At 40.6% G+C, this 22800-nt stretch overlaps 1 protein-coding gene across 10 annotated transcripts in view; it reads left to right on the top strand.

Annotated features, from left to right (window-relative positions):
- The window catches only part of PCNT (pericentrin), a 104684-nt gene that overhangs the window by 60956 nt on the left and 20928 nt on the right, over positions 1-22800 (top strand). For 9 of the 10 annotated variants that reach the window (XM_074872382.1, XM_074872380.1, XM_074872379.1 and 6 more), the window contains 9 exons: positions 917-1144; positions 4895-5065; positions 6435-6587; positions 7183-7353; positions 7608-8729; positions 14731-15255; positions 16164-16269; positions 16709-16863; positions 22601-22798. In XM_074872382.1, the coding sequence (XP_074728483.1) occupies positions 917-1144; positions 4895-5065; positions 6435-6587; positions 7183-7353; positions 7608-8729; positions 14731-15255; positions 16164-16269; positions 16709-16863; positions 22601-22798 (2829 nt within the window). The remainder of the gene's footprint in view (positions 1-916; positions 1145-4894; positions 5066-6434; positions 6588-7182; positions 7354-7607; positions 8730-14730; positions 15256-16163; positions 16270-16708; positions 16864-22600; positions 22799-22800) is intronic. The other variant, XM_074872373.1, reaches the window with a different exon arrangement.

Here is a 22800-nt window from a genome sequence, read left to right as displayed (position 1 = left end):
TTTTATTTTATAATATTGAAGTGGAATTTGCATAAATTCAGACACATTGATGAACAAAGCATTTATTTTTTAAAAATCTTGTCTTCCTTGCTCATTTGTACTGACCAAATTATATCTCATTTAGGTTTCCCATTCCTTTCCTATCTGAGCTTGCTTTCAATGTGCTTAATGACTTTATCACTTCTGGTGTAATCTGTCTGTCACACTTGGGTCTGTCCTGCCTGTGTTACCCACCAAAGCTCCTAGCCTTGCCTTCACATTAATTACTGGGATGAATGAGTGACCATTTTCCTGCAGCTCTGTTCACGATTGGATCTCAGTGAGCTCAAATGCAAAATTGTTACCTTCTTCATATTTAAGCATGGTTTTTGGAAAAGAGTACCTGGTCTATGTTGACTGCTCTGAATCTCTGTTTTGCAGCCATTATGTTATGTTGCATATTTACCCTTCAATTCTTGGTATCTTACTTTAAACTGGAATTCCTTGAAGTAATGGAGGAAGGTTCTGATGTTACAGAAATACATCTAATGCTGTTAGTAATAAGTAATGTAATCTGGGTGATTTTTAATCTTAAACAAGAACAAAAAAAACCCCAAAACCCACACACCACAAGATTTATTTTGATGACCACTGAGCCTTGAGAGTATGCCTTCATCCAGTACTTTGTGAGAATACTGCAAATATTGAGAGAGACTAATCAAATGTGTACTTAAGAGCTGCTGCATTTGGAAAACAAGATTTCAGAAAGTTACTTCTTCATCCTTTCTGTCCACATCTGGTTTTACTTTCATCTGGGATTTTAGCACTAGTTTAGTTCATAGTAAAACTCCACTTGCTTTGCCATGAAATTACTCTTGCTTCCAGTTGGAAGTTTGTTATATTGTCTGAATGTCTGTATAATGTGATTTCTGTATAGGTAGAATCTTTGCAAGCAGAAATAAAAGAGAAGATGGATGATTACAATAAGCTGTTATTAGAAAAGGAGCAAAACCAGCAAGAGATTACAGCTCGTGATAAAGAGATAGAAAAGCTGGTGGCACAGATCCGAGAGCTGGAACACAGCGGTACCGAAGTCTCAAAGACTGTACGCTGCTTGGAGCAACAACTGCAAAAAATGAAGAAAGTGGAAACCGAATTAAAACAAGTAATTTTAAAGTACTTCTTTAAATGGGTGTGGCATTATGCAGACAGTGTCGTCATGGGGGATATCAATGAGGGTGTTAGTGTTGTTTGAGACCTAGCCCTGGCACCTAGTGGTGAGTTTAACGGCTGTGTTAATGGTAGGTATGACAGCCACAGTTTTAAACAAACTCTGGTTTTACGAACTCTAAGCCTACTTACTACAGACACTGCTTTTTGACAGTTGTCATGTTTGCATCGATCAGAGCTGCCCTTTTGCTTCTCTGAAACTTCCTGAGAAGATACTGTTACTGAATACTAAACATCATGGCTCTTCAATAAGTAACTATGTTCAAAATCATATTATCTTAATTGACAGCTCTTCTTGCTATGTGTCTTTGGAGCCAGATCTGTTTGCCATACTTTTAAATTTTTAGTCCTTTGTTACTACTGCAGATTTAGAGTTAAAAATTACATTCCGTTTGGCAAAAGTATTTGTCTTTTACCAAACATCTGAGTAACCTTTCCTACCTTAAACTAAATGTTTCAGTTTCTTCCCAGCAATTTTCCTTGTATTGTTGGTGTGTCTGTCAAGTTTGAAGGTTTGAGATTGGCATGATCTAAATTAAATCCATTAGTTTAATTGCTAATTCTGTAAATATTTACTTCTACTATTTTTCATTTTAAAAATATTGAACTAGATATGTTTTTGTTTTAGCTTCAGCTAACGTGATGTAGACTAGCCAATCATAGTTTAATCAGGTACTGTTATTCCCAACGATGTGGCACTTGTGAGATTGCATCTGGAGAGAACTGCTTGGTTTTAGATTCCCATGTACAAGAAAAACACTGGCGTACTGGAGCAAGTCTAGCAAAGGACCATCAGGATGGTCAGGGGGCTGGAGCAAATGATTTTTCAGGGCAGGCTGAGAGAAAAGGGTGTGTTTAGCTTTGCAGAGATCTTGTTGCTGCCTGCAACCACGTAATATGAGGAGATTGAGAAGAGAGAAGGAGAATGAGAAAATGGGGTCAGACTGGGAGGTGCACAGTGAAGGGATGAGAAGATACAAGGATAAACTGCAACAAGGGGAATTCCAATTAAATGGTAGGGGGAAATGGTCGTACTGGGGACAGCCAAATGTTGAAAAAAGGGCTTGGAGTGACAGTGGTGTCTCTGTGACTTGGAGATGTTCAGAATTCAGCTGGCCAAGGCCCTGAGCTGGTCAAGCTGGTTCTGCTTTGAGTCACAGGTTGGACCAAAGAGCTCTAGAGACCCTTCCCACCTTAAGCTATTCTGTGATTTTATCCAAACATACAAAAGCTGTGCACATTAGCTTTCTGTCTGGCTTGTCCTGGAGTGGATGGAGACTCTGAGACTGCTGTTGGCAAGTTGCTCTTGTCTCTGAAATCTTAGCTAAACAAGCTTTGCTTAGTTAAACAAGCTTCTTTATCCATGGGAATGCAAAGTGTTCTTTTAGCTGTCTTAATGTCCCAGTTAAATGGTCTGTCTTAAAAATCCTGAATAAGCCAAATTCAGACTCCTTTTTATGTTTGTTTTTTTCTTTTTTCCAAGAAACTAATTCATCAGCTTTAAGCAAGATCATACTATTCAATTTGCCAACTGTAGGCATTGTAACAGTGTGTCTTAAAGCAATTTTGTGCAGTAAATAAGTGCCGAAGGAGCTCTAAGAATGATTGCAAGTCATGGATTTTTTTCTGTAAAAATACACTTGACGGGAATGGCAATTAGAGATTTTTATTGTCCCCCAAATTCCAACATGAAAAATGTAGGTATTGCAGATAATGGAGACTAGAACTAATAAGAAATAGATCTGGAAAGAATAATTTTGAATATGGAACTGTATGTTTTAGTGAAGAATACTGGCTAAACTCTCAGCTAGCAGATCCACGACATCCTGCTGTCGTGTGCATGGAGAAGGTGTTAGTATTTTCCTGGTCCGGTTCCTTTCGGTTGTTCAGGTGGTTGTGCTGTAATGTTGACACTTCTGGTTAGGGTTGTGCTGAGATGATTGTTCAGCCTTTTGCTGGAGATCTTGAAAGTGGGGCTCATCTCAGGAGTCTGCTGTCCTATGGATTTTGGTATTGGTGAAAGACAATACTGTGTTAGACTACGTCTGTGTGGGTGGCCAGGAGAAGGTTTTACAGTGAAGGTGCATTGCATAAAGCTCTGATTTTTCCCCGGGTGGCCACTTGTTTTTGTTGGGTCACTGTAGCAACCTCAGAGCATAGCAACTGGAGAAAGCTAGGAGAAACTTCAGTCTTGTGTGCAGAGCCATACTGACACTGTGACCTACAGGACACTTGCAGCTCTGCTCTCCAGTAAATGCAGGAACAGCGGAGCTAAGGCAGCCTAATTCTGCAGGAATCTGAATTTGCACATTGTTACTAGATGTTTTTTCAGTGATCATGATGGTATGGGTAACATTTTTAGTTGATACACAACAAAAAAAGGCTCTGTTGTTGCTTGGGTTTTGTTGTTACGTGTGTCCTTTCATGTACAGCAGCAGGATGCCGATGGGGCTGGTTAATATCATAGGTTTCAGTTGAGGGCAAGAAGAGTTTTCATTTTTCCCTTCAGGACAAACAAAAATTTTTGTGATGGGTACTTTCCTACCCAAAAAAGTGCAGGTGATATTTTCATAATTATTACATTTGGGTTTTCTCCTGCCAGTGATACTAGGTGTGAATGACACAACTTTGTACCCTAACTGCCTGTTTCCCCTGTGATTTTATCTTTCCTCATATGTGCTGTGTGTGCCTGGGCAGCCGCCAGAGCTGGCCAGAAAGCCATCAGGGACTGCCTTGGGGGCTAGTGGTGGAAATCAGATGGCCTATTTAGTATGTTTTCAATAGCTATTCTTGGGCATGCTGCTTTGATGCTGCGATACAGTGTTAACTTTGTAATTTATTTTTTATGTTTTAATTGATGCGTCATTCTTTTTAAGATCAGAAGATGCTACCCATGTACTCTGGGTCTTAGTTCTTTTTGGTTATAGAGAAATTTTACATAATTTTTTGGCAAATCTTATGATTAGTGTAAAATAACCCTTCTGTTAGAGGTATGTGTATTGAGCTATGGGTGGAATAAGCGTTGAACAACAGGCAGTTACTGCCTTAGGTTTCTTGCCCAGCTTACTTTTATTGTATTAAGTATAGATATGTATGCCTGCTGTTTGGACAACTTCCCAAGTGAAGCTTTCCTCCTTGAACTGACCCAGCTCCTGAGAAGGACTGTGAGAGCAAGCGGACCAAAGGAGAAGTCTTTAAAATAAATAACTAATACTGTGGTAGCTTGACGGACCACAGATCTGACAAAAACTTAATGCTCCACATTCTGACTTAACATGATGTATTTGTAGTAGGTTTTTGATCTACCCAGATCTCTCCATCTGTTAAATTAAATTGTCTCCACCTTTAAACTTAGTTTGGCAAATCTGTGGTATCATAATAAATTTGAAAAAGGCTACGAGAGCAAGCTGTTTAGGTTATTAAATATAGAATGCTGTGTAATTGAGAAAGTATAATATATCACTGAATGCTAAATTTTCAGAAGTTGTTAAAAAAATAAAGGGGTAAAAAATTAAGTGAGCTAAAAACATCCAGTTGTTTTGAATTCCTATTTCTTTATAGGCCATGGGGATTATGTACTGGGGTTTGTCAGGGATCAAGAAGTATTTTGGCAGGATTGTTCTGGTTAGGTGGGTATGTATGTTGACAACAATTAATTCTAATGTTAAAAAAAAATATTTTGCAGGATAAAGAGGCATTGCAACAGCAACAGTACAATAACCTGATTCAGATCTCTGCCCTGCAGTCTAAACTGGATGAAGCGAGGCACAGAGTCCCAGCAGACAGCAGTTCTGCCCCAGTGCTGAAGGAGCAGTTACAGGCAGAGCAGGAAGCACTTCAGACAAAAGAGAGAGAGGTAAGAGTTTTGGCAGGGTCCTGTAGACTTCCCAGTCACTCATGTAATTGCAGAAACATTTTGTGCAAACTTGTAACTGGGAATTTAAGCCATTTAAAAACCCAGTGACTAATGTTGCAGTAAATGTGCCTTCTTACCCAGCGTTCTCCATGCTTTGGTGTTAACTAACCTTCCTTTCTCTTGCTTTGTTCTGTTCTGTCATTCCCCATCTGTCTGTCTCCCCTCCCACTGGAAACTGTCTTGTGATGATTCACATCAACTTTGAGACTGATTGGTTAATATCTGTTGTAAACTGATTTTCCTTTCCTTCCAAAGTTGAAGTGGAGCAGAAGGTAGATAGATTTTTGTTTGACTTTAAGCAATAATTTCGTTAAGAACAGAAAGGACAATTATCCATAATGGTCATCTGACTATTTTGTGAGCCAGAGTATGTTAGTGATGAGCTCTTGCACCAAGCTAAGTTGAAACGTGGTGTAATTGGTCCCATTATTTAGAATTTTTATTGGATTTACGTGCGTAGATACATACGCACCCACCCACTGACCCCTGCTGTATGTTTATGTAATATCACAGAATTATTATAGTATCTGTAATATACACAGTCCAGTTTAGGATGTGCAAAGACCAATTGAGTGATTCTCCAGTTAATTATAAACCAGTTTCAAGAGCAGTAAGATAATAAAAACTAATTTCTTACAGGTGGAAGTTCCATGTCTTTTATGAAGTCTGGCTTCAGGATCCACCAAGTCTTTTTCATTCTCAAAGCCCCTGTAGCTTCCTACCCATTAAGGCAAGAGATGATAAAAGCTGTGGGTAGCAAGATCAGAGTTTCCAAATAGCTCTTTGCCCTCAAGCTTTCAAACAGCTACAAGCAGAGAAATGTGTAATTATTGACTCTTTTACAGGTTGAGGGAGTCAATGCTCGGAACTCTTTTGATTGCTCTGTTACTGGGATTAGCCCTGCAGTGCTGATTTCTGTTTTCTAGGAGGGGGAGAATGGTGATTATGTGTTAACTGCTTGTGATTCCCTTATACATCTGATGCTAACATGTCTCCTATTATGTCAAATTACATTGGTGATCAAGCCTTGATTGTTCAGAACAGATTAACATATCTTTTATGACCAGTTAGATTTTTTTTTTAAAGAAAATGGAAAACCATCTTTGCAATACTTCGGTTTTGCAGTTGGAACACTAGCTTCTTACTCTTTTTTTTGTGTCTCAAGTATTAATTGATTGGAGAGAATTTAAATCATAGAACTTGCTGAAGTTACTTGCTCTCAGGAGGTGAGGCGATGAATGAAGTTTTATCTTTTCTGCTTAAATAAGAGGACTTAACTGAAATAACTGTGCATTTTCTTCTTTTTTAGATTGCAAGCTTGTTGGACCAACTAGAACAATGTAAAGATAATTTGATCAGTAAAAACGAGGAGATATTGCAGTTGAACTTGCAGTTAGAGATGCAAAAAAACCTTAGCACTTCCAGCATCAGCCAGCTGCAGTTAGAGAATGCACAGCTGAAGGTAGGTTTCCTTGGCTTTCTGGGCACCAGCTAAAACTTCAGAGACCTCCTTTCTTGAGTGTTGTGGTCTTCATCTCGTGATGTTATAAACAGATATTTAGGTTGTTTCTCTTGTCAAAGGAATATTGCATTACTGTTACAGGGCTGATACTGTTACTATAGAACAAAAAACCCCGATGCTCTAGATTCATGCTTATGGCATTTTCTTCTACAGTCATTTGATTTAAATAAAAAGTTTAGCTTTTTTCTAGCCCTGTCAGATTATGAACTGCAGTGCTGTCATACAGTAAACACTATACAGTTTTGTGTGCATTCCTGACCTCTACAGCCATAGTACATGTTACAAATTAGAAAGCTGGTTGGCTGTCAGTCTGGCGACTAGAGTGTTCATCTCTTACCTTGAAAGATGAGAAACGTTGTGGCAATCTAATCCAGTGGTACAAATCTAAATAAAGTAGCTGTAGCTGTGTTCTTGAGCTCCTTAACATTATAGTAAGGAGGAAAATGTTTAAATAAAGCCCTTGGTTCTGTTCTGTCATTAGGTTGGGAGAGAAAGTAAGTCCTTTCTGATGAGATTGCTGTTTTTTTCTGATCAGGAGGATCTAACAAAATTTCATGTGAAGCAAAATCGGGATCTGGGTATTGGCGATTCCTCAGCTTTGTCATTCCCACAAGCACTACTTAAAGAAAAGAATCAAGAAATTGATCACTTGAATGAGCAGATGAAGAGGCTCCAGCACGAGCTAGAGAACACTCAGGAAAATAAAGTAAGATAAATAGTATATGTTTATTGCTTGATTTTGAGGGAAGAAAGGTGTAAAGAATATTATTGTAAATGAAATCTATTTAATAATTCTTTTAGGAAGGTACAGAGTATTCTGAGTAGCTACCAGCTGAAGTGTGCTGTTAAACGTGCAAATTAATACCTGTGTGATTCAGAATAAAAACTTAATTTAAACTCTATGTGCAATAGTAATTCTGCCTACATACAGCAATATTCAGACCTTATCTTTTTGCTCAGGTTGTGGAATACCAAAAATCTGAAATTAAAGAACTCAGATCACTTGTCGAGCACCTTCGTGGTGACCAGGAAAGGCTGCATAAGGACAAAGATGAAGAGGTAGAGCAACTCCATGGAGTAATTGAGAAGCTTCAGAAAGAGCTGGCACAATTTGGACCAGTATGTCATGAAGTTGGTGACAACCAAGATGATCTCTATCAAGTTTCATTGGGAAAGCCAGTGGAAAACCTTCAGAATGAGTTGAGGAAGGGACTCATAGATTGTCAGGGCGATATTGATCCAAACAGAAGAAATGCATTGCTACTTTCCAAAGTGAGAGAACTTCAGGAGGAACTAAAGCTTGTCTCAACTGCTGAAGAAGCTCTGCAGCACCAACTGGAAGAGAAGGAATCACAGTTCAAAATGGAAGTGGAAATTTTGGAGAAAAAATGCCAAAACCTGCGAGAGTCATCAGAGCAGCACGTTGCAGAGCTGACATCTCTGAGAATACAGTATGGTGCACTTCAGGAAGAGTACAGCCTTTTTCGAACGCGTTTTTCTCAGAGAGAGGTTGAAGCAAGGATGATGACTTCTCGCATTCAAGAACTTGAAGATACTGTGAGAGAAAGGGAAGCAAATACTCTAGAGAAAGATATGCAAATGAAGAAAATGGCAGATCAAAGAGAAGCTGACACAACCGAGTTGCAATACTTAAGAAAAAAGGCAGCAGAGCTTCAAACCGAGTTGGAAAAGAGAGATGTAAGCCAGGCTCAAGATGTTTATAGTCTTCAGTTAGAAGATTCTAGACTTGATTTCCACGTGCAAGCACTGAATCAGAAAGAAGTAGCTTATCAGAGAGAAATTGCTGAACTGCAAGGTAGCACTGCAAAACTGAAAGATCAGATTGGGGCATATGTGAAAGAGCTTGAAGCCTTACGGTTGGAAAGAGATGAACTTATTTCACAGTTGGAGTTGTATAAGCCAAAGGAGCAACGTGATCATGAAGAGACTAGCCTTTTCAAGTCATTCTGCCAGAGAGAAAGAAAAGGTGAAGCCCCTAAAAAAGGAATGGGGGAATTGGAAGAACTGGAAGCAAACGTTGATCAGTCATTTGCAGTACTGGCTTTCCCTACTGATAAACTGGTATGTGATTTGTTTTTCAATGGTATTAGTTGTGTTTTAAAATAATACGATTTTATGTGTCATATAAAGCCCTATAGTTCATCCTTTTCACTGTTGTAAGAAAGGGTGAAGAGAATACTGTGGCATAAAAATGCCTGTGGTGAGTCAGTCGAAGGGCCTGTCTATCTTTGTGTAGTTTCTCCAGCAGTGGCTAGAGGTAGATGCCTGGAAGGTCTAAGAACACGGCAAGGATGTGTAGAAACCCAACCCAGTCAGTTTTTCTGAGCTGGGTGTGGTTTTGGGCATGGATCCTAAGGTATGTATTGGGCGCAGGTGACAAGGTGTTGGCAGTGGAAGAGCTGCAGGGGCACCTCTGTGAGAAAAGGCTGGGGCTGCTCCATGCTGGGCACAGCTGGTTCCACCGCAGGACACAGCAGAGCCTGTCAGCCATGTGCATGGCACTGCTGCAAAAGCATGTTTAAGGAAGGGCAAAACACTGCACAGATAGTGATGAGTGAGGGGAAAAAGTGTGAGAAACAGCCCCTGGAAGAGACTATGCTAGAGCAGATATCCACGCTGCAGGGGAGGACGTAGAGGAGTCTGGAATGAAGGAGCAAAATTGAGCCTGGGGACAAAAAGCAAGGCAGGGTGGGGGGAAGCTATTTCAGTGTTTGTCTTTGTTTCTTGCCATCCAACTCTATTTTAAATTTAATAGATTTAAATAAAATCTATTATTAAATAAATTTTCCCCAAGTCAAGTCTGTTTTGCCTATGAGAGTAATTAGTAGGTGTCTTATCACCCATGAGCTCTTTCCATCTTATTTTCTCCCGCTGATCTGTTGAAGAGGGAGAGTGAGGATGGGCATCTGGCAGCCAGCCAAGGTCAACCCACCACGAGCTACTAGGGCTATGGTTGCCATGTTTGATGGCTGTCTTGGAGAACTACTTGAAAATACTTTGTCATGTATCATATTTTTGTTAGAAATCTCTATTTACTGTGACACTCTCGTATTTACTCTGAATCTCTTCTAGAAGCATTTGCTGCAGATAACCTAATGTGAAGTGTTGGAAAGCAGTAGGACCCAGAGACCTGTTTTTCAGAGCTGTAGTTGTCTCATATACCAACTTACTGTCTTTAAGGCTGGCTTACAGAGGTGATAAGTGTTAGTAAGTTAGTAAGAGTGCTTATATGAAAAAAATTTTTGAGTGCATAGGAAAGGAAAAAAGTTGATGTCAGGCTTATGTGAATTTTGGGGGTCCTGATTGGCAGTATGATATGGGTATAAAAATCCAAGGTGGTTGACTTACACTGTACAACTTGCCCCTTCGTAGTGGGAAGGGAAGATGGTTTTTCACCACCACGTGGAAATGATGGTTTATAGCTAGAATTATTGGATTTTCAAGTTAAGCAAAATAACTGTGCTTTAACATTGGTATCACTAACGGTAAAAAAACCTACTTGCAGAGTTACTGCGATGTTACAGAATGTTTCATATTCCTTTGCCATTTACACTTCATAGCCCAGCAAGCCCAACAGGATGCAGCTCTTCCTTTTAAAACCTACTCAGTAATAACAGTGGGTTTTCAGTAGGCTTTTGTCTGTTATCGTTAAGCTACACTGATGTATTTAGGATGTATCTTATTTAAATTGTACATGAATGCCATCTCTCCTTATTTAAAGAAATAAGATAATGACTATGTAAAATGACTTGTGTTTATTTTTTAAGCAGAAATGAAGTGTAGCTATGCAAAATGTGTGATCGTTACTGGTGTGTTTGTATCTTTATTTGCTTAGAAGTTCTAGTTTGGATCAGTGCCATTTGCCTAGGTGATACTGTACATTCAGGGTCTGTCTCAGTAATCCCTCGGAACAAGGGATCAGGTAGGGAATAGCACTGAATGACCGATGCAGAACGATGTACATCGGGCTGTTGAATGTATGTGTGCAAGGCAGCATCAGAGCTCAGCCTTCCAGTGTACTGGACCACGTTGCTTATATAGATAGTGATTATTAGATCCTCGTTTAAAGAACATAAACAACTGCTATAACCATATGCACTAAGTACCAAATTCACTGGCTGTGGTTTATCTGTCTCTATAGATCTGTTTCAAGCTGTAACAGCCAATTAGTAGTAGCAGTAACTCATGAAGGTCAGTTGTCAGCTTTCTGGTGGAAATCACATGCAGCAACACTGTCTTTCTCTCGTCCAGAATAAGAGTACAGCTGCTTGATCTCACCTTAGTAATGATTATTTATTATTAAGCACCATACAGCTGCTTGCTTGCTCCCACCCCCTGCCCAGTGGGATGAGAATGGGAAAAAAAAGTCAAACTCATGGGTTGAGATAAAGGCAATTTAATAGGATAGAAAAGGAAGAAAATAATATTAATGCTAATAATAACAATAATAAAATTACAATAATAATAATAATAAAATAATTAGAATATAATGTGATTGCTCACCACCTGCTGACCGATGCCTAGCCAGCCCCCAAGCAGTGATCCACAGCTCCTGACCAACTCCTCCCAGTTTATAGACTGAGCATGACGTTCTGTGGTGTAGAATATCCCTTTGGCTAGTTCAGGTCAGGTGTCCTGGTCGTGTTCCCTCCCAGCTTCTTGTGCACCTGCTCACCGGCAGCATGGGAAACTGAAAAGTCCTTGGCTTAGGATAAGCACTACTTAGCAACAACCAAAAATATCGGTGTGTTATCAACATTTTTATCATACTAAACCCAAAACACAGCACTGTACCAGCTACTAGGGAGAAAACTAACTCTATCCCCGTGGAAACCAGGACACAAGCTTACACTACCAGAACTTGCTCTGTGAGTTCCAGCCAACTCCTTTATTTATGCTGTTTGTCACGTGAAATACATACACTGTGTGAGGTGCATTCACAACTTTAAAATTGTAGTTACTGTAGATACAATTTGAGAATGTATGAAAAATATACAATCTATATGAGTATGGAAATGGCTTATGTAAAAAATAGTTTTCCTTTGAACACAATGCTGGGAGAGTTAAAGGCTACGAACGCTTCACAGAATGGAAAGAATTTAATTGTAAAGATGGCATCTCATAAAGAACTTAACTCTGAATTGGGTTCAGCAAAAAAGGAGTTAGGGTTCAATGAAGAGAGAACTGGTAAAATTTTGAAGGACATAAAGGTATGCTGGAATTCTGGGTCAGTTAAATGAATTAAAAATCACTTTTCGAGTAGAAACAGATTCCTAAATGTTTAAGTTCATGTATATATGTCAGTATATGTATTTCCATGTTTAAATGCTAAAAGTTTTAAAGTAGGCTGAGGAGGGATGAGCATCAAACTTGGAGAATATATTGGGTCAAATTAAGTAAACTACTGTGTCTTCAAGCATTCATTACACTAGACCTTCTCCTATGGATCAAGCTCATCCCAGTACCAGAAAAAGTACAATATTTGGTTTAGAGTATCAACTGTCTGAGCAAGACAGTGACCATGAACCCGAGAGCTGGAGAGGTGGAAAAATAACAATATTTGGGTACTTCTGTTCCAGTATGGATTAGCTAAATGGCATTATACAGAACATCTTCAGAAGAAAAGGAAGGACAGCTTGGAATACCAAGACAGAAAACCCATATGAGATTAAAGCAGCTCTTTACTTAACCTTGAATAATGAATGAGAGTTGGTTAAAACTGTTAACATCAAAAAGCTTTTGTGTAATAGTGAGCATAACACAAACAAATGCAGCAATCTTAAAGGAGCAAAGAAACCCCCTGCAGTTATTCTTGGGTTCAAAAGTGGGAAAAATGTGGGAAATCTATTGAAACGAAAGCTGGTGGAGGAGCTAAAAGTACTTGCAGCTAGCACTAGGTGTAAAACAGGCTAGGACTCATCAGCTAAGGTGGATGATTAACACAAAAGAATTAAGGTGGTTGTCTAAAATGAGAGAGAACAATTATTCACTGTATCTTACGATGTAAGAGGTATGGAGGATGAAATCAAATTTGCATGACGGCAGGTTGAAAATAAACTAAAGGAAATATCTTTTCAAACAGTGCATCATTTAGACTCTTAGCAACAGTAGCTAAGAGGTCAAAAGATTTATCTTAAAATGAATCAGATGAAGCAATTGAAGCAAAAATCAATCAAGAACTGTCAAACAGAAAGATGTTGACTGTGTATGTGGCCTGGGGTGTGTAGATGGCAGGGAGCTGGGCAGGCATGCTTGGGCAGGTACCACTTTGCAAGGACAGGCCAAAGCTGTGCTGCCTGGCAAGGTTCCTTTGCAAGAAAGATTGTTCTAGTCCTGTTAAACCTTCCTCGGGATGATGACAGTAAAAATGGCAGGAAAGAGGGAAAACAGACCCCTCTTAAAGCAGTGGGTGGGCCCGCTTGGGAGCGGGCTTTGAGAGGATTCAGTGCCTGGGGTGCTGAATATGAAAAGCTGTGAGGGAACCAAGGCAGCCAGAGCTTCTGTGGAAGTTGTGGAGGCATTAGAAGAGAAGCTGCGGCTTGCCATGCTCAATACACATTCTGGAGTCTCCCTTCTGCCACAGAAGAGGCACAGCCTTTGCCATAAGTATACCTGTGCCTACTTTTCCCTTAGGAGTTTCTATATTAATGAGATCAGTAAGATCTGGAATTACAGCGAGTCAGGCCTTAGGGTTCCTTAATCACTTGGTGATGGCAAGTCTACCACACTGAGTCCCTGAGGTGATAAGGATGAAGGTAAAGGTATTTTCATGATGTGGTTCAGAGATGTTCCCCTTGGATGTCATCCTCCAGGTGAAGCGAGTAAGAGGTTTAGAGGCTGAAAGACAGGAAGGAGGATTGACTTCTGGAGCAAGCAGTGGGACTTGGGGTAGTGGCTGTGCAACAGCAGCCTTCCCATGGTGTCTGTGACACACCTGCTTGTTGAAAAGAGCATTAAGATCATAGAAAATGAACAATAACTTCAAGAGACCTTGGGAATGGAAAAAAGTTCTTTATATAGAAATGCTGACTAAATGAGAACCCTTGTAGCAAGGTAGGTGGGGATGTATCTGCATACTCCATGGCACAGTATTGACATTCTTCAGGTGTCTCTGCAGTTTGAAGGTGGAAGTCTAGCCTTGGCCTGGTCAGTGACCATGCCCTCATGCCATGGGAACAATGCTGTGGCCATTCAGATACCCAAGCCCTCAGGCTGGAAAACAGCTAGTTATGTGCAAGGATCACAAAAACCTGTTGTGTCCATGCTGGCTGTGCTTCCCTGTTGGCCTCTGTCAGAGATGGTGGTTGGGTAGAAAGACTTTCATCTGACCTAGTGTAGCTGTTTTTACAGTCACAGTTTGAGAAATGGTCTGCAGTGTTGCTGATCAGCAGAGACCGAAGTCTGTTGTTTGGTGCTTGGAAAAATAAAAAAAATGAGTAGAGTACTCCTGTGGGAACAGGATGCCAGAAGTTACAAGTATGGCCTTACCAAAATTTAGGATAAAGCATGTTGGTACGTATGGCTCCTGTGTGTCTCACATGATGCAACATGTGAATCCATGTTGCTCTTCCCTCCAGTGAGTAGAAGTAGACAGTTGGCAGTTTCTCCTGCATTGAAATGGCAGGCATAGGAACCATAGGTAGTTGTCTTAACCATTTTTTCCTGGTGCCATGGGTCAGGAATTAAGCCTTAAGATATTCAGGAGATGTGTCCAGTTAGGCAAGCCACAGGTTTTGATTTGTATTTATTTGAAAGTAGGAAGATTTATCTACACAGCTACAAGGATTACCCTTTTTCCTGATTGATATAAAAATCAGGTCTGCAGAAATGCATTTGCTTATTGTATAGATTTTTTTATTTCTCCTGTTGATGATATGCTTGTTAAAAGGCCTGGTTAGCTGGCATATAAAATATACTGAAGTGTTGGATCATTTTTACATAAAACCTGGGAATAATAATAGATATGACTATTAAATTTAAGAAGATCTGTTTTAATGCATGGTTTTCAGTTTATAAAATGATATTTAAAGTCCATTAAACAGTATGTGTTATTTCATTGTAGGAAAAAGATGAAGCTACGTTTGACCTGACCACTCACAATATAAATCCAAAAACTCAGATTAAGCAATCACAAGAAAATATCTTGTCTCAGGAATTGGATGTGATCAAGAACTCAGAAAAGGAGCAAGATTTGAAAAAGCATTGCCAGCAAACGTTGGAAATTCATCAAACTCCTGATTCTCCAAAACATGACCTGAACCTAGGCAAAGACACGTCGAAAGACTTCCAGAATTTCATTGCAGATGTGGCTTCATGGAGCTCACCTGAGATTGTGAGAAAGCAAGATATAAGTATGGAACTTCAACCAGTGCTTCATCTGACGCCCTTTTCGGAAGTTGAAAGCACAGATTTTGAAATGATGCCCACCAGGTCATCCATGCCAGAAGATAATTCTGTACTGCTGGGATATTCTAACTTGTATGAGAATGGCAGTGAGGAAGCAGCAGTGGGAGTAGGTAGAAAATCTCCAGCTTTCTCTGAAAGCACCTACTCTGTTGATGATGGCCAAGATATGGAGAAGAGTTTGGTAAGTGATATTTCATGTCTGATTTAATTCTAATTAAACAAGAACGCTCAGCTCTGTCCTCCTCGGATCATTGTTGGGCCATTGGCTCCAAGTAGTAGAAACTTACACACCGGGAGGGGTAGGTCCAGTGATGTCCTGGATGTACGATTGTCAGTTCCTCTAGCCCTGTCAGATAGTGCAGCAAATTCTGGCCTGTATTAAAGCACTGTTTACCACTGCTTCTAATTGAAAACAGTCTTGAAAACCTAAAATTGAGCAATAAGCTGCTTACAGCAGTCCTGCATGTCTATACGCTGCTGATGTGGTGTCAGTAAAAATATGGGTATTGCTCTTGTGCTCTCAGAGTTGTTGAGAGAACTCTTCAAATCCTGGTACTTTTGCAGTGACGCTACATGGAAGTAACTGATAAACTTGTGATAATACTTAACGTGTAAGTAATTGAGCTAAAATCTGTAAAACATTTTTGGTACCACGATACTCAATTTTCTGTAACAGCTCACTTATGAATATCTGTCATTGAGTGTTAGAAGAGACCGTTTCAAAAGCAAAGAATAGAGATTTTTCTTTTTAATGGAAATATTTTATATATTTGTATCTGTATCATTTCACAGGAAGATTAAGTCTGTACTTCAGAAAATTAATCTTTGGTTGTATATTTTTGTGCCTTGCTCTTGAAGGGTGATTAAGAAACAGACATGTATTTATAATTAAGACTATTGAAAGGGAGAAAAAACCGAGATGGAATGGGTTCCAAAGAGCACCAATGTTGCGTTCATCGTGGTGTTTGCCATCTCTAACACTATGATCAAGTAGTCATTTGTGAAAACCTGCACTAGTAACCAAGTTGTTATGAATGCAGAAAACTATAGCTGGATTCAGAAAATTAATGTGAAAAATTTATTTCCAAGCAGATGAGAGAAGTTGATAATCTAACTTTAACCCCTTCTGATTTACAAGACGATGTAAGATCAAGAGCATCTGCCATAGATGCGATGAGCGATGGATATGACAGCAGTAAGTTTAACTTTGTAGATTCCTTTCACCTTTTCTTAATTTCAGTATAAAAATATTACATTTCTTCTTTATCCCCTTTTCTACTGTAGATCTTTTATTTGAAAACTATGCCTTTCTCAGGTAGTTCTTTGTTTAAAAAGACTTTTATATTTGTGCTAGTGGAAGTCTGCTTTTACCTTTTTATCTTTATATACTGAAAAGGAGGCATGGGGTTTTGATGAGTCCTGACTTAACTACAACACTTTCTCTGGTGCTAAAGGCACCTTACAACCTTTTTACTTGTTTAAGGTAGTTGAGATCTCAACCAACTACCTTCAGCTTGACCCTGTGTTCATACTAGCAGAAGAAATCATGGTTATTTTGCAAGTGGTTATGCTGGTTCCAAGTTCTTTTCATCTTTGTAACACTTGTGGGGGTGGGGGGCTGTCTCATTTTTCAGATACCAGCTCAAATTTGGCAGCTAAGCTGAAGCAGGAGCTACAGATGTCAGACCAACTAGATGCTAGTTTCGTGGCTTATCTGCAGTACCGTGGAATGTTTCCAGAGATTATGGAATCAATGAGAGAAAAGGAAATACTTTCACCACAGCTGAAGGTAATGTATGGTTAATATATAAGCATACCAGCAAATTAAAACTGAAACAGTGAAAATAAAATGCTAATATAAAATAGTTAGCTGCTACCTTTACACTGTAAACTGTTCTGTAATGGTTTAAACTTCAATTTGATTATGATTTTTGAGTCATTTTTGCATCTCATGTGACAGATTTGCTGACATTTGTCTTGCTTATACTTGCTACAATTGAAAATGTTTTGCTAGACAGCACTAGTGATGTTCCAGAATGTGGCAGTATAAGGATTAATTGACCTGATTTATGGGTTTGTCTTGGAGGCTTTACAGAAGCTGTTTTGTAAGTAAGCACAGCTAGCTGACATCATGCTCCCCTGCCTATTCTTGTCATTCTGATATGATGGAGAGCTATGGAAACACCACTGCAAGCTGTGGAGGGATCTTTCAGAGTCAGTTCAAGGACCATGAGGAATGTACAGAAGACTGAGTGCTGATTGCTTACTGTAGCCAATAAGGCAAGTTCAAGAAATTATATGCCTGGGACTCTTTGGTTTGGTGCTGCAGCTGGACAGGCTCTCAGCCATTCCAGGAATTCCAGCTGTTGAAAGGGAGAAATCCAGTGCTCCAAATCATCTCATGTATAAGGCTGGTGAGAAGTATGTGGGTAAGTGCAATAGGCTACAGGGAGTTTGAATACTTCAGGGAACTTGAGTAATAAGAAACTGGGAGAAATATACTTCCTAGAAAGTGAATGCTGCCTTATAAAATGTTTAACAGATTCTTTCATCTTGCTCAGCAAAAAGCAGGAAGATCTGTGCAATGAAGGAAGGCTGTGCAAGGGCAGGGTAAGCCTGAATTCAAACTTAAGCTGACTGACACGAGTAACTCACAAGATGAAGGAGACTGGACCTTCATCTCTGCTCAAGGCAAAGGAACCCTCCCTCATCTTCTGAAGTGCCTGTTCATAGCACACATGATGCTCTGGGGTTGGAGAACAAGGAGCACATTGAGTAACGGACATGATCCAAGAAAAGCCAACCATGTGAAGTTGAAGCAACTACCCACTCACATTAGAACCAGTGCCACCAGAAAAGCATGTGAAGTATCAGTAATTGGAGATTCCTTACCAAGAGGCACTGAAGCACCCATCTGCTGTCCAGACACTTTCTCTAGAGAAGTTTGCTACCATGAGCTTGTATTTGTGATATCACTGAAAGGCTGCCAAGCCTGGTGAACTCTACAGATTATCATCTGCTCCTGCTGTTCCACGTAGTGTCTAACAATACTGTGACAAGGCAACTTGGAACCATCGGAAGAGACTATGTGTCAGATCAGTGTTAAAAGGAGTGGGAGCACAGGTGGTATTCTCCTCTATCCTCCCAGTCAGAGGAATGGGTCCAGGATGGAGGACACAGAGGTTAATGCCAGGCTGTGTAGCTGGTGCAATACTCAAGGTTTTAATTTCTGTGATCATGGATGTTCCTTTGAGAAGCTGTGTCTGTTGGGAGCTGATGGGATTCACCTGACCAAGTGGGTCAAGAGCATCTTCACCAATAAACTGGCCAACCCTATAAGGAGAGCTTTAAATAAGATGTAGTGGGAGAAGGGGATGGAACTTTGAGCAACAGAGAAGAGCCAGGGGTTGCTGATGTATTAGAAACCAACAGGGAAACACCAATGAAATGCCTCAAAGAAACTGGGGCTTGTTCCTCCACAAAGGTGACACGGTTGACAGCCCAAGTGAAGTGCCTCTATAGCAGTGCACATAGCATGGCTAACAAACAGGAGGGGTTGGAAGTCATTGTGCAGCTAGAAAGCTATGATCTAATTGCTGTCACTGAAACTTGGTGGGACAAATCACATGACTGGAGCAATGCAATTGATGGCTATAAACTGTTTGGAAGAGACAGGCAAGGAAGGAGAGTCAGTAGGGTTTCTCTCTATGTAAAAAAAAAAAAACAAAAACAAAACCAAAAAACAAACAAAAAAACCCCACAAAAAAAACCCTGCCCAAAAAAGCACAACAAAAACAAAAAACCCCAAACAAACAAAAAAAACCAAAAAAAAACCACCACCCACCAAAAAACCGAACACACAACCAGATTGACTACAGAGCTGTCTTTGAAAAACAGAGTAGAGTCAGGGTGCTGAATTTTGGGAGACCAAGCTTTGTTTAAGGAATTTGTCGATGGGACTCCCTGGGAAACTGCCCTCAGGGGTAAAGGAGCAGAATAGAGCTGGCAGCTATTTAAGGACATCGTCCTTAGAGCACCAGAGCTTTCAATTCCCATATGTAAGAAATCAGGCAAGGAAGGTGCGAGACAAGCATGGCTGAGTAAGGACCCCTTGGTTGAACTAAAGTGTAAGAATGAACTGCACAGGCAGGGGAATGAGTAATATGTAACCTGGGAAAAACATAGGGATGCTGTCTGAATGGGATCAGGAAAGCTAAGGCACAGTTGGAGGTGAATTTGGCAAGGAATGTGAGGGAGAATAATAATAAGGGCTTCTACAAGTACATTGGACAGAAAAGGAAGATTAAAGAACACACACATGGTAAATAAGACAGGAGAACTAGTGACAACCGACAAGGTTGAGGTACTCAACTTTTTTGCCAAGTTTTCACTGCAGTTGCTCTTCTCACATCTTAAGTCCCTGAACCTTAAGGCAGGGATTGGGGGAATAAAGTCTCTCCCATCATAAGGGAAGATCAGGTTCAAGACCACCTGAGGAACCTGGACACACACAAGTCCAAAGAGCTGAATCCCAAGGTCCTGAGGGAATTGGCAGATGTGGCTGCTAAGCCACTCTCTATCATTCTTGAAGAGTCATGGCAGTTGGATGAAGTCTCCAGTGACTGGAGAAAAGTGAAACATCACAATGATTTTTAATAAGAGTAATAAAGAGGCCCCTGGGAACTACTGACCTTTCAGCCTTACTTCAGTGCCCAGTAAGATCATGAAACAGATCCTCCTGGAACTTATACTGAAGCATAATGACAGGAAGGTGATTAGATACAGCCAACATGGCCTCACCAAGGGCAAATTGTGCCTGACTAATCTGGTGGCCCTCTATGATGGAGCAGCTGTATTGGTGGACAAGGGATGAGCAAGTGATGTCATCTACCTGGGCTTCTGTAAGGCCTTTGATATGGTCCCCTACAACATTCTTGCCTTTAAAGTGGAGTGTCGGGGTTACCATTAGCCGGGGTCCTTATTTCTCCGTGCGGGAACAGGAACGACACAACACCAATGTGATGATCAGATCATCCATCATTATTTTTCCAGTCCTAGTTACATTTGTATCCTACTAAGTTCCGTACACACACTCATCTATCTTCTAATAGGCTACAGGTTATCTGCACACACTGTTCATGCGCCTCTACAAGTATTTGCATTGGTTAATTGCAATTAGCATGTAAAGCCCAAAACTTGCCAAAAACTCCCTTATCTCATACCCTGTTTTGCTCAGACTTGTGTGCTTTTGCTGACCACAGGTGTTTCTCACTTATCTGCTATCTTGTGTGTTTTTGCCAGCCTTATTTTGCTGGCCTTGTCTTCGTCCTTGCATTCTCCTGTCTGCACTAACTTTCCCCCAGCGCGGCCCAGACTCCTACAGTGGAGAGATATGGATTTGATGGATGGACTCTTAGATAGATGAGGAGTTGGCTGAATGGCAGCATCCAAAGAGTTACAGTCAACAGCTCAATGTCCAAGTGGCAATTAGTAACAAGTGGTGTTCCTCAGGGGTCTGTACTGGGACCAATACTATTTAATATCTTCATTAATGTCATAGACAGTGGGACTGAGTGCACCGTCAGCAGGTTTGTGGATGGCACCAAGCTGAGCGGTGCCACTGATTCACTTGCGGGAAGGGATGTGCCATCCAGAGGGACCTGGACAGGCCGGAGGAGTGGGCCCATGGGAACCCCATGAAGTTCAACAAGGCCAACTACAAGGTCCTGCACAAGGGTTGGGGCAACCCGTGGTATCAGTACAGGCTGGGGGATGAAGGGATTGAGAGCAGCCCTACCAGAGAAGGATGAAAAACTAGACATGAGCCAGCAACGTGTGCTTGCAGTCCAGAAAGCCAACTGTATGCTGGGCTGCATCAAAAGTAGCATGGCCAGCAGGTCAAGGGAGGCTTTTATGAGACCCAGCCTGGAGTACTGTGTGCAGCTCTGTGGTCTCCAGCACAAGATGGACATGGACCTGTTGGAGTGGGTCCAGAAGAGGACCATGAAAGTGGTCAGAGGGCTGGAACACCTATGGAGAAAGACTGGGAGAGTTGGGGCTGTTCAGCCGGGAGAAGAGAAGGCTCTGAGGAGACCTTATAGCGGCCTTTCAGTATATAAAAGAGGCTTGTAAGAAAGATGGAGAGGGACTTTTTACCAGCACCAGTAGTGACAGGAGAAGGAGCAACAGTTTAAAACTGAAAGAGGGTAGATTGGACATAAGTAAGAATTTCTTTAAACGAAGGTGGTGAGACACTGGCACAGGTTGCCCGGAGAAGCTGTGGATGTCCCCTCCCTGGAAGGGTTCAAAACTAGGATAGACAAGGCTTTGAGAAACCCATTATAATGAAAGATGTCCCCATGCTTGTGGCAGGGGGGTTGGACTAGATGACCTCTAAGGTCCCTTCCAACCCAAACCATTCTGATTCTCTATCTAAAAAACAATCTCAGCGAGCATAATTTCATAGACTTCATGGAAAAGGTGGATTTTATCTTAAGAAACAGAATTTTTTGGTTTCTTTTGTGGATCATTAATCTAGAGTTTACTGGCTGTAAGGTCTGAGTGCATATTCCAGTACTGAATGTTTAGTTTGAACACTTTAGCGTGCTTCTGTTGTTAATGCTTAGTAAAGGTTTTCATCATATAGCATTGCCTCTTGAAATAATCACTATTTTGATTCTGGTGTCAGAAAAGCAACTCAGATTGGTTCAGAAGTTAAGTAATTCAAAAAGTGCAAAGAAAGAATATCAAGAGTTAAAGAGAAGTACTCTATTGTTGTTGTTAAAGTGAGTAGCCATGAGGAACAGCTCCACATTGAGGCTGGGATATTTCGATAAGCTGTATGTAGAAAAGGAGTTAAATCTCCAGTGACCTTCTTTGAAAAGAGACCAGGAAACATCTGTGCATGATGTAATAGTCTGTGAACAGGGAATTTATTTAAAAGAGATTATTTTGCCTGACAATGTCAGAGGAAACAATTTCCACTGTGTGAATTAAGAGTGATTATTTTGGGAGGTGTTATTTGTACACAATCTGCTAAATTAAGACAAGGTTGTCTAAATACATAATTCAGTTTTCTGGCATGACTGGGATTTAGCGACTTGATAGAATTCAATCTGTTCCCAGGGGAGTTAGCTAAATGGTTCAGAAACAACAAAGATAAAGTGCAGTCCTTTGGCTTAATTGCATATTAGCATGGTGATGTACACAGCAATAAAATGTGCTGGCTGAGGCTGCCATTTGTACTTTAACGTTGGCCACTGTATTTTTAAATATTGACCTCAGTTGTTAGGAGATAAAAATTCTCTGGTAACTGTTGGCTCACTCTGTGTGTGTGTATGTGTGTTTTTTAGTTTATTAAGCATACCAAATAGCAGGGCAGACGGCGTGCCTTTATCACAGCCTCAGACAGCTGCCTTATTTTTGTTGTCTAGTGCTATCCCATCCTGCTCTTACCCTGTCAGGGTGCTGATGCCTGTTTCCTAATATTACACCTTTTTTTTTTTTTTTTTTTTTTTCCTTCTCAGACTGTGCTGAAGATGGTGTATGAGGAGAGCCGCAAAATATTGGCTTTGTCAGAACATCCCTTTGGTTTTAGGGAGCTGAAAAATGTTCATCAGACCAGAGCAGCGATGGAGGGCTGGCAGAAGGAGGGTTTAGCCTTGCTGGACGCTATACAGTCGCTGAAGGATTACCTTAGCAAGGTGGCAGATAGAGGAGACAAGGT

This window comes from Strix uralensis, chromosome 6 (genome assembly GCF_047716275.1).
Source record: "Strix uralensis isolate ZFMK-TIS-50842 chromosome 6, bStrUra1, whole genome shotgun sequence".
NCBI lineage: Eukaryota > Metazoa > Chordata > Aves > Strigiformes > Strigidae > Strix > Strix uralensis.
Note: the sequence above shows the minus strand (reverse complement) of the source record. Positions and strands in the feature narration are given on the sequence as shown.